Source organism: Labrus bergylta, chromosome 7, assembly GCF_963930695.1.
Source record: "Labrus bergylta chromosome 7, fLabBer1.1, whole genome shotgun sequence".
NCBI classification, from domain to species: domain Eukaryota; kingdom Metazoa; phylum Chordata; class Actinopteri; order Labriformes; family Labridae; genus Labrus; species Labrus bergylta.
This window is the reverse complement of record NC_089201.1, coordinates 31,088,167-31,100,666: the sequence shown is the minus strand read 5'-3', so window position 1 is coordinate 31,100,666 and position 12,500 is coordinate 31,088,167. Positions and strand designations below refer to the sequence as shown.

General features: G+C 41.4%; 3 protein-coding genes across 3 annotated transcripts in view; all 3 read right to left on the bottom strand.

The window, feature by feature from the left end:
- The window catches only part of LOC136179608 (NLR family CARD domain-containing protein 3-like), a 149,137-nt gene that overhangs the window by 45,043 nt on the left and 91,594 nt on the right, over positions 1–12,500 (bottom strand). The window lies entirely within an intron of this gene.
- Positions 2,035–3,692, bottom strand: LOC136179655 (electron transfer flavoprotein beta subunit lysine methyltransferase-like). Its single transcript, XM_065956559.1, has one exon. It carries the CDS (start codon positions 2,362–2,364, stop codon positions 2,035–2,037), a length of 330 nt encoding a protein of 109 aa, XP_065812631.1. The 5' UTR covers positions 2,365–3,692.
- Positions 10,105–12,500, bottom strand: part of LOC136179611 (NLR family CARD domain-containing protein 3-like) — a 28,182-nt gene continuing 25,786 nt past the window's right edge. The window contains exons 7-8 of the mRNA XM_065956449.1: positions 12,408–12,500; positions 10,105–11,037 (exon numbers count right to left, since the gene is read on the bottom strand). The exon at positions 12,408–12,500 is cut by the window's right edge and continues 81 nt beyond it. Of these exons, the coding sequence (XP_065812521.1) occupies positions 11,025–11,037; positions 12,408–12,500 (106 nt within the window). The 3' untranslated portion in view covers positions 10,105–11,024. The remainder of the gene's footprint in view (positions 11,038–12,407) is intronic.

Here is a 12,500-nt window from a genome sequence, read left to right as displayed (position 1 = left end):
GGAGGAATAATGGAATTTTTTAAATTCATTACATGCATATATCTTTGAATAAATAAAAGATAGGAAGAAGATGAGGGTGTGTGAAGGAGATCCAGCAGAAGTTCAAACTCCTGACTGAAATTCCTCTCTGACAAATAAAAGTATTCCAGTAAAGTCAAAGTAGGCCTATCTGTACTGAAGCTCCATGAAGGAGACTAATCAGACCTTTAAAGACTTTAACACTAACATGTGATCCATGTCACAGCTGTTTTATAGAAATATGATTATTATCTTTGCATGAAGTTTCAGATTTCAACTCCATCACCGCCAACACCAGAACATTTGGAACAATCAGCAGAATCCAAACATTTGTACTCTTGTTTCAAATTATCCAATTTGTTTTTTATTGATCTTATCTGTAAGTTTTATTTCCCAACAGCAAGACTTAAATGTGCAGTAAACCTCTCGGGGGCTCAACGTCAAAACTGAGAAACATCCTGTTTAGTTGGTCAATCTATGTCATATTTACTTATATTCTGACACATTATAGACTAAATAATATCCTTACAACAGAAGACAGGTCTCAGTATGCTTGAATATAATCTATAAATAATATTAAACATTTGAATATTTCTTGAAGACGATTCAGAGCAGGACATGAACGTCCTCACTGATTATTATTATGTCCCTGAACGCAGCAGTCAGAGCCACCTACATGTGAAAACGTTGAGTAGTAATAATACATTACAGTTCCTGTTTTCAGTCTGCTCACTTGTCTGAAAAATAAAACTGATGGCGCCACCTGCTGGACAAAGATTCAAAGCTTGATCCAAACAGCAGCCGAGCTCTTATCCAGCTGCTTCAAAGTGAGCAGCCTGATGACTCTGCTGGAGCCAGATTCACACGTAGCCCCGGCCGGGTCACACTCCTGTTCAGGTTTGATCTCTAAAGAGAGAGAAACTGGTCTGTAAGGCATTCAGATATAAACTACTGTAGGGTAGAGGTCACCGAGGGGCGGGCTGGAACAAAGAAAGATCAGTTGTAGTCTGTCTGTTGATGTCTCAGTATTTTTGCTGTCTTTCTTTTCTTATTGTATTTTGTCGTTGCTGTCCTGACCTTGTCCGTTTGTTTTTTCTGTGCCTTATTTGTCATGTATATGTCACCAGTTTGTCACGCTATTGCACCTCATTAAATGAATGAATGAATAAAAACCATTCCTGAGATAATCCACTGCTGGTACGGAGGTGCTCTCTGCCTCCTGTGTGTGAACAAAGAGTGTGTGTGTGTTTGAAGATACAAGTATATCCATCTCACATAGAACTGTGTTTGTCTTTGATTGAAATGGGGGCGGCAGTTGCGGTAGAGGGTCGCCGGTTCAAGTCCCTGGCCTGGTAGCTGGAGAGGTGCCAGTCCACTTCCTGAGCACTGCCCTTGAGCAAGGCACTGAACCCCAAAACTGCTCTGGAGCGCTCGCTGTGGGCCGCCCCCTCACTCTGAGACCTCTCCATTAATGCATGTCCACAGGATCCTGTTTGTTCATGTGTGTGTTCATGTTTATTAAACAGAGTGATTCATAAAGGATCAATTCAAAATGAAATATGAAACACACATTGTGAGTGTGTGTAGTTGTCAAACTGAAAGCAGACATCACAGCCGTTTTTACATCTGCACTCCTGAAAACATGGAAATCATTTGAGGAGGACTGCTCCTGACTGCAGACGCAGCACTGAGGGAATGCTACTTTCAACATCAGGCTACTTTTAGAAAATGACCAACCCTGCCTTTAAGCGTGATATTGATTTGAGGTCATATCGCCCCGCCCTGCTAACCAGGCTACCGGAGCAGCAGCAGCACGGCGCCATGCTTCCTCTCCTGAACACAGACAGAAGAGAGGGAGTTGTTTTGATACAGCTGATCATTCAAATATCTAAAAGAAGTGATCATTCAGATTGGGAAATGTACCAACCTTCCTTGTTTGTGTGACTTTCAAATAAAACACAGTCCTCTCAACCTCACACAGTCCATGTTTTCTTGAAGAATAATTCTCTCAGGTGTTCAGAGTTCAGATGTGTAGCTCCAGACGCCGCTGCAGCTCAGGCCGTAGTTCTCCTCTCTCACACTGTCGGGCAGCTCAAACTGAGCCAGCGGCCTCAGGAGGCGTCGGATGGCGTGCTCCTCAAACTGAGCTCTTCCTGGATCTCCGATCAGGACTTTGGTGCCGTGGGTCTCCATGCAGCGGTTCAACCAGCTGTGCAGGCTGGTGGCGAGGGACTGGTCGTAGAACATGTCGCCCAGCAGGATCAGGTGGAAGGCGGCGGGCGGTGAACCCATGATGTTGTGGGTGAGACACACAGGAGGCTGCAGGCCGTTCAGCTCACTGTTCATGTGCGTCGCCACGGCTGCCACTGGAACACAAACAGGCGGGTTAACACGTCACAGGGTTAGGCTTCAAGGAATCATGGTGTTCATGTGTTTCTTTTAATCACAGCAGTCTATATACAGGGTTCACACTCTTTTCCAGGGATCATTTTCCAGGACTTTTCCAGGACATTTTCAGCCATGATGGAGCTGGTATGACAGTCCGTGATCGTGCCACGCCAATATTAAGTGTAGTCTTTAACAAGGTTAATCACACCCACTGTGAGCTACCGCTTCAACGGTTAAACATTTAATATCATGTTAAGGTCCATTTTTTACACTTAACAACGCAGTATTATATTTGAAGAGACAATGCTAGCAAACAAGAAACTTTCAATGGATTCTTGTTCCTCGTGTCCCTGGCTGTACCCCTGAGAAGTTTCAGCAGATTTTACTGGAGACTTTTTTAAATGATTAAAGTTGAATTCTGGTCAAATTGCATAGAGACGCTGATATTTTAGAACATTTTAATTCATTTTTCTAAAAAACAAGAAACTTTCAATGGAAAGGTCTTCTGGTTTCTGTTTGTAGTTCATTTAAAGTCCCCATGATACTGACAGCAGGCAGAACATTATCTGCACTGAGGACCACCTCCCACAGACGGGATTCTGACAATGATTTGTTTGTCTTAAGAACCAGATACATGCAGTAAAAAAGTCTGTTCTAGATAAAAACTCATTTACAGCCACAGATCTGCTCGACTCTGTCACAAAAGCTGATGATTGTTAGATTCCCTGCATTCCTGAAACGCATCAGAAACCATCGACCCGGCCTCCATGGAGGACAGACCTGACAAAGCTTCACTTTTCATTTCTTACAGATCTGCACAAGGATGCAGCCTCTAGTGGACACTCGATGAACTGCAGGATTTTACACCTCAGCATCGGCTTCATTTTTAAAGACCGGAGGTTTCTGCTTAGTTTGACAAAGTGCAGTCTGAAAGCAAACCGAACCAAATGAAAAATGCAGCAATGTTGCAGCTCAATGATAAATGGATTGAGCTTGACAAATCATCATTATCATCTTATTTCATTAAAACTTCATTAAAGATAGAGTCGGTATCTTTTCAAAATAAAATACAGACTTCTCCTAAAGCTGCTCCATTGTCCCTTCTGGGCCTCCGTACATGTGTGGTGGTGACTGTGTCTGCAGAGACTCTGTCCTCTCACTGGATTTTACTGTTCTGCTTTGTTCTGGTTGACTCAGGATGTTTCTGGGCGGAGCTGGTGTGTTTTGTAGTGTCTCATCTGTATGCATGTACCTTATATTCTCTAATAATCAACATTTATGTCAAGTAGTCATGCTGCATAATCATATGTATCTCAGTAAACTGTATCTTAATAAACTGAAACTGCACCTCAGGGTAAAAATGCATTTAGCAGAGCACACAGGAAGGAGCCCTCAGGGGAGGGTGAAAGAAAGTTCAGTACAGCAATACAGAAAGGTGAATCCTTAAAGTTACCACTAAAGATGAAGTTGAACAGATCAGCTGGTAAAAAGAGGGCGTGAAGAAGCTTGTCCCCACGCCTCTGCAAAGCCATACATACTGTAATCTTTGTCTGTTTTAGTCTCTTCAGTTGAAGGGCTCACTGCTTTATGACTCCATGAATACAGCTTCCTGTGCTCATGTTCTTTGGCCTCCAGGTCCGGTCTCTGAAGAGGACTTTGCAAACTTTAAGGACTACAATTACACCGTGAAGAAAACAGAAAATAGATTCAGAACTTCAAGATGTTGCGGCTTCATTGGGTTCGGATGTAGGTTTAATCTGGGTCCAAATTTGATACAAAATGTCACTACAGTTTCCTCCAGACAATGACAGCGCACAGGTGAGTGGAGGAGTGGATACAGTTCAGTGATTGGACGAGATTCAAACCGGCGAATATGACGGACATGGACGTAGCAGCAAAGAAGAGAAAATATAATCAGAGTGAGGAGAAACACCACAATCATTGTTCATTTTAACTGCATTAAAGTTCATATTTTAACACCATATTTATCGACTTTAAAGGTCACATATTCTGCTAAACCCACTCCCCCATGTTCCTCTAACTCTAACATGTGTCTCTAGTCCGTCTACAAACCCCCCAATGATGAGAAAAGTCCATCCTCTCCGTCTTCTGCCTGCTCCACTTTTCAGAAAATGTGTGCTCAAACAGGCCGTTTGGAGATGTTCCCTTCATGACATCACAAAGGGCAGTAGCCCCTCCCCCAGGTGGGTGACACTCCCACAGCTAGGTGTTTGTTCTGCCCTCTGAGGCCGCGATCACACCGAGACGCGCCGCTGCAGACGCGGGCGCTCATAAATACATTTATTTAGTTTAGATTTCCAAGGTAATTCTAATTAGAGGAAACCATGGACCTAACTTCATATTACTTTACTGGAAATGTATTCAAAAAATGAGCAGCTATTTATCACCTGCTTCTCTGGAAATAGCAGAATATAATTACTCGGTGATCATTTTGTGGTGAATTGTGATTTCATTTCAAATAAATGATTTGATAATTGTCACCTACTTACCATGAAATTTGGGGGTAATTTCAAAGAAATTGGAAAAAACAGTTACTTACCAATTAGGACTTGCTTACAATTAAGATCGGGCATTATTTCAAAGAGGTTACGTGCTAATTTTCACTCAATTGTCATGAAATTCAGGGGTAATTTCAATGAAATCAAAAAAAAGTTTGTCTAATTATCACCTAATTACGACGAAATTTGCGGACCTGTAAAGTGTTACCTAGATTTTTGTACAATTCAAAGTGTACATATCATTTTCCAGTAACTTTGACATTTGTCGTTTGAATGATTTACAACGGGGATGTAAAGCAGCTGTGCACCAACAGCTGTTAGTGACGTCACTACTAAAGAGGTGAAAGGTGAATGAAACAGGTATATTAGAGATCTCACCGTGACAGCGCCTGTCCTCCGGGCCAGTAGATCGCCCAGTACGGGTCCTCGTAGGGCCACAGTTCGGGTCTCTCCGTCCAGAATCTGCAGCTGGGAGTGAACAGCCTCAGTCTGAGCTCCGGGGTGAGGCTCTGCTCTCCGACCACCTCCGTGTTTTCACCGATAAATCTGCGGCTGTGAGACACACACCTCCGTCTGAATGCTGTGAACGACCCTTTAACACACCTGCTCCATGTAGAGGACTTAAAGAGTCCAAACATGACCAGTTAGCCACGGAGCTACTCGTCAGAGCCCTTCTTATGTCTCTGTCACCTTCTGTCGTTTTTTAACATCTTAAAACCCGATAAGAAATGAAAACACACAACTTTCTTCTTCGTTGGCTGGCATCCAAAAAGTTGCATTACTGCCATCTGCTGGATTTAATTATTACTCACATTCCTAAATCCTCCTCAATAAACCTGTTCTCAAGAGAGATTTAAACAAGCATCTTCGTCCTCTCCCTCTCTCCCCACACTCCAAAATACTTTTTACATCTCTTCTTACGAGTCCCTCTCTCTCCATTTCTGACATCATGTTCTGTCTATGTGCTACATACTTTCTACATTTAATAACTACATGTTCAACTGTTTCTGCTAGATTGCATATGTCACAAAGACCAGATGAATGTTTTCCAGTGATATGTAGAGCGCTATTTAAATGACTGTGACTGATTCTTAACCTGGACATTACGACCTCCTCTCTTCTGTTGCTCCCTCTGTATTTTACTTTCTCTATTTCCCTCTGAATTGAATATAAATGTCTTCCCTTTGTCTGATTGTTCCGATATTGTTGCCATTCCTGTTTGATTTTACTCCATGTGACTCGTTTCCCCTCTGACTGAGATCATTTGATGTTAATATCAATCCTCTCTTTCTTTACAGCTTCCTTTGCCAACCTGTCCACCTTTTCATTTCCTGCTATACCTGAATGTGCTGGAACCCACATGAACATCACATCTGTCCCCTGTTTAACCACCTGGGAATGTGTAAATATGATTTCATATAATACATCTTGACGACTGTGAGATGATCCTGATTGAATACTGTATAAAGCGCTGACTGAATCACTGCATATCAGCACTTTCCTTCCTTTCATTTGCTCAACACATTCTAATGCAACTAAAATGGCGTACAACTCTACTGTGTACACGTTCAGGAAATCTGACGTTCTCTTCACTACTTCAACCTTGAACCTTTTGGGATAAACGCAGCTGATCCTGTTGCATTTGTCATCGGGTCTTTAGACCCATCTGTGAATACTTGTACATCATCTCCATATCTCTGTTCTATGTGTTCATAGAATTCACTCACTAAATCAACATTTCTTTTCCTTTCCTTTATCTTTAGTAACTCCAAGTCTACTTCAGCTGTCTCAAGCATCCACATTGGAACTGGTGGCCATAAAACAGCTGGACTGATATCCTTGTCATACACTCCCATATCTCTCGCCACTCTATCCCCTATCCATCCAAAACTGGACTTAATTGTTCTCTCTTTTTCCCAGCAATCCTTTAACACTGATTTTGTTGGGTGACTATCTCCATGTCCTCTCAAGTTCAGCCAATAATTAGCTAATAGCTGTTTCCTCCTTAAACATAGTGGCATCTCTCCTACTTCTACCTGAAGTGCACATATTGGAGATGATTTCACTGCCCCAATACATATCCTAAGAGCCTGTGCCTGAATCATTTCTAACTTTGCAAGTGTTGTCTTTGCTGCAGATCCATATACCACACTCCCATACTCAATCCTAGTTCTAATTAACGCCACATATATATATTTTAAGGCAGCAACATCAGCTCCCCAATCCATTCCTACAAGACATCTCATTACATTTGCATTCATCAACATTATTCCTGATGTGTTCCTTCCATGTCAACTAGACTTCAAAAAATACCCCTAAAAAACAAAATGAGTCAACTCGTTCTAGCTTATTTCCAAACAATGTCAACCCAATATTCTCCCCAATTTTCTTTCGAGAAAAGAACATGATCTTTGTTTTTTCCACAGAAAATGTAAATCCCCACTTTAATCCCCACTTCTCAACTAAACTGATCCCTTTCTGAATTTTATTTACAATAAATTGTATATTCTTTCCTTTTTTCAACAATGCTCCATCATCCGCAAACAATGATCTTCCTATATCTGTTGGGATATTATCAAACATATAATTTATCATAATTGAAAATAAAATCGTACCTATATATTCACCTTTTATATCTTTAAATGTATTTTTAAACTGTTGTCTTTCAAGCTGCTGTAACATAATTATTTTTTAGTAATTGTCCCCAATGGGGGGTCGATGGAGATGATCTTATCTCTTAAAATGTAATAAAAACAGAACTCAGGTTCTTCTTCGACTGATTCATTTAAATGTCTCTCTCTATCAGGAATCTCTTTTCTTCTTTTCAGCTGCTCCAAAAAAAAGACAATAAAATCATAATCGGTGATATTTTGTGTACCACTAAACCCTCCCTATTTTAGCCCTGCTCAGAACAGGCTGTTTCTGTGTCTGTACCTTTAAATATGTAAATGAGCTGTGTCTGACCACGCCCCCTCTCTGGAAGGGCTCGGATGTACTCAGTGCTTTCTCGCTCCATGTCCTATTGTTTACGGTGTGAAGGCAGACTCAGAGGGCAGAACAAACACCTAGCTGTGGGAGTGTCACCCACCTGGGGGAGGGGCTACTGCCCTTTGTGATGTCATGAAGGGAACATCTCCAAACGGCCTGTTTGAGCACACATTTTCTGAAAAGTGGAGCAGGAAAAAGATGGAGAGGATGGACTTTTCTCATCATTGGGGGGTTTGTAGACAGACTAGAGACACATGTTAGAGGAACATGGGGAAGTGGATTTTAAATATGTGACCTTTAAATTTGACCTGATTTGGATGTTTGGTTTAATTTAGCAACTAAACAAGAACACGTTTCCATCTGTGTCTATCTGTCTGTCTTGAATGCAAACTTTTTCTTCCCTGAAAGAAATCCATGCACATCAACCTGTGTAGATGTCTCCTCAGTCCTCTGCATGGAGGCTATGTGTCTCCTGAACCCAGACAACACGTTCTCTGAAGAGGAGGCAGAGTGTGACGATCCGGGGGAAGCCTTAGCACTAACCTGAGCAGAGGTCAATGAGGCCGTTAAAATACTCCTCACTGACAAGGCGCCCAGGGGCCTCATTTATCAACAGTGAGTAGAAAGTGTTCTAAATTCTGTCTTACAAATGAAATTTAGAATGTGCTAAAGTACAGAAAAAATCTGTATTTATCAACCATGCTGACAGCGATCGTACTCACATCGGTAGGTAATCAGTGTTGATAAATCCCATGTTCTTAACCTGCAGGCTCGCACATGTTCAGGGACATTTACATTCAGAAACGCCTCCAATGAACCATTTATGGTAACAACACACCTCCTAAAAAACCACCTGAATATATTTACCTCGCCGGAATAATGACTACGAGAGCAAAGAAAAGGAGCTTCATAACAACAGGAATGGAAGTGGAAGAGGCTGAATAAAAAAGGGAAATAAATAAATAGATAAATAAATAAAGAGATAAAATAAGGTTAGTAACTCTCGCGCTAAGTGACCCAGATAAATGATTAGTCTTTTCACTTAGTGGAAGTTACTAACAAAAGAACAAATGCTGCATGAGAGAAGGTGACAGGTCAGAGGAGAAAACACCAAGATGAAGTTTGAGAATAAGTTCAGTGCAAAAAATAACAACGCATCACGGCACAAAAGCCAGAAGTATCTGCTCCACAATTTCACCCTTGAACATTTACAGCGTGGTCGGGGGCACAGCTCTCTCTGGGGGATTAATCAAACAGTGACGCTCTCCCAACAGAACAAGCTGGACCAAACGGATCAGTGCGCTCTTTTGAACTTACTGCAGAGCGCACGCTTCACCAAATCATCTAATAATGCAAAACCAGCCATGATGTAACATTTCAAAGTAACGCCTGTCACAGATGACTTTTTAAGGTTTTCACACCAATTAGGCAACGGGTCTGTTTCAAACCACACAAAATCACTTATTTTGTGTTTTGAATTTTAAAAAACTGGGAACATGCATCTAGGTTGAGATGGATTCTGGCGTGCTGTGACACTCGTGGTGCTTTTTATTTGTAGTTTCAATGTTCTACCTCTAGATTCTGTGTGTAAGCATGCTCAGAGCTGTGCTTATATTTACACACATTTCTAAGTAAAAGAACAAGTTGATAAATTCCACTCTTTGCGTGGGAATGTTCTTACACACTCATTACTCACACATCCGTGCTCACACACTGTTGATAGATGAGCCCCCTGATTTTGTGCTTCAAACGTTCGTACACACGGTTTAAGCACATATCTGTTAGTGAATGAGGCCCATTATCTTTTGTTTCTCTGCAACACGTTCAACTGGATGCCTCATTATAGAGAGCGTAATGCTGCAGCTTCCCCTGGTGGTGAACCTGTGTCAGTGCTATGTGAGTCCTTAAGACGTGATCATGTGAAAGCCTCCCCCAGTTTGAAGCAAAGAAATAAATCATTTTACAATCTTTAAAAATCAGATATATTTATACAATTTACTATATTTATTTAATACCACATTCTACTCTAATTCTGTGTAGAAGCAGCATGTTTGTGTGGACAATATCACACTGTGGAGCTGAATGAAATGTGAGTCTGTCTCAGAACACTTTCACTAACAGAGACCGCACCTTTACTGATTGAAATAAAGAGTAAGAGTCAGGTGAGGGGGGAGAAGGACAAATGTGTGGATCTTTGTGGAAAACAAAGTTTTATTTCAAATACAAGCGGAGAAGAAAATTACAGAGAGCAGACAGAGAAATAATCTCTTCAGATCGATCAGTCTGGGAGAAAACTGTGGAAACAGTGACACCTGCTGGTAGAAAGCAGTGATAGCAGCAACAGAACCTAAACATGAATTATTATTCAAATAAAACCCTCCACAGATTGAATTTATTTCTATTTAAAATCCTGAGATAATAAAAACAGAAGGTTCAAACATCAAAGTGTAATAAACATCAGAAGTTAAAAATAAAGATAGTTTGATAATGTGTCTGTTGTTACCCTGACATGATGAATGAATATCAATGATTGAGTCTGCATGTTATTCAGCTCTTTTTATATCATCTCATATTACATCAAATATTCAGGTGCTGACTCTGCACCTGGATCCAGACATCCTGTTTGTAGTTCTTTTAAAAACTCAGTGAAGCCTCCTCTTTGTTTTGATCCAACAAAGAGACGACTGATTTATTATCAGACGACCAACGACTCGTGGTTAAAAGCAGAACTTCACACTTTAACTTGCACAGGTGGAATCAACTTCTACTGTTATCTGTGAATATGAGTCAATGAATAACCTGCACCACTACACATGTCCACAGGGTGGCGCTGCAACAGAAACATTTATATACAAATCAAAGAGTTCATCTTCGGTCGCTGAGTCATGAAGCAGTTTAAATTCAGAATATGAGAATAGAAAAATGTCCGAGGTCATGGTCCTGTGTGTGACGGTGGAGCTGATCTCAGAGCAGCTCAGACTGCAGCACTGAGAGTCATCTGCGCTGTGATTGGTCCGTCAGTCTCCCAGTAACACAGCCCAGTTAAAGACTCACCAACACACCAGCTGCTGCTTCCAGCTCTGTGATCAGCAGGATCCTCTCTTTAAGGACTCACTCCCTCCAGCTGTTGATATAAAAAGAGATAAATGAGAGATTAGACTCTGAGAGAGACTTCATGATTATTCTGATCATATAATATCATCATGATTATTCTGATTATCAGTGATACAGAACATCCAGTATGAAGAGCAGCAGGGACTTCAGTCCTGCTCAGAAGTGAAGTGGGCGTGGAAAGTAGCACGCCACCTTTCAGCTCTCGTGGTCACTCGTGTTGGTGACTTGTAGATTAAAGGGACAGACAGTCCTTGAAGGCATCATCACGTCACAGACAGTTGAGTGATGATGTGTTTACCGACAGTCCTTGAAGGCATCATCATGTCACAGACAGTTGAGTGACGTGTTTACTGAGAGTCCTTGAAGGCATCATCACGTCACAGACAGTTGAGTGACGTGTTTACCGAGAGTCCTTGAAGGCATCATCACGTCACAGACAGTTGAGTGACGTGTTTACCGAGAGTCCTTGAAGGCATCATCATCATGTCACAGACAGTTGAGTGATGTGTTTACTGAGAGCCCTTGAAGGCATCATCATGTCACAGACAGTTGAGTGATGTGTTTACTGAGAGTCCTTGAAGGCATCATCATGTCACAGACAGTAGAGTGATGTGTTTACCGAGAGTCCTTGAAGGCATCATCATGTCACAGACAGTTGAGTGATGTGTTTACTGAGAGTCCTTGAAGGCATCATCATCATGTCAGATTCTCTAGATTCTGTGTGTAAGCATGCTCAGAGCTGTGCTTATATTTACACACATTTCTAAGTAAAAGAACAAGTTGATAAATTCCACTCTTTGTGTGGGAATGTTCTTACACACTCATTACTCACAGATCCGTGCTCACACACTGTTGATAGATGAGCCCCCTGGACTTTTCTCCTTTCCTCTTGGTGTATTGTTTTGTTTTTTTCATCACTTTTGTAGTAATTTGTTTGTATATTTAGTCACTTCTAAATTGTAGTTCTCATCTGCCTTGGTATGATGTTTACATTTTGATGATTAACTTTCTTTGTTTAAATGTGTAACCTTTTTACTAAACCATGTGACTACTACTGTGACTGGCTGTAAAGCGTTAAAGGAAGTAGCTTGGCTGCCATTTTGTACCTGCCCTGATGAAGGCCTGTATGGCTGAAACATGTTGGCATGTTTTTATGAATCTGTAGCCCTGATGAATTAAAGGCTTTTTATGCTGAACCCTCTGAGTGCCTCAGACTTCTTCAAAAACTTCTAAGTTGGATCCCCGCACGGAAGAGCACCAGAGGAACTAATTACCAAAATACCAAAAATATTGCATTTTTTAATGACTGTACGAATCCTGAACTGTGTTTAGTGAAACCCTGTAGAGACCAGGATGGACAAAACCCAACCCTGTACTCACATCAGAGTCTCCAGTCTGTAGTCAGGATTCTTCTGAAGGTCACACAGCAGCTTCACTCCTGAATCCTGCAGATTGTTTTCACTCAGGTCCAGC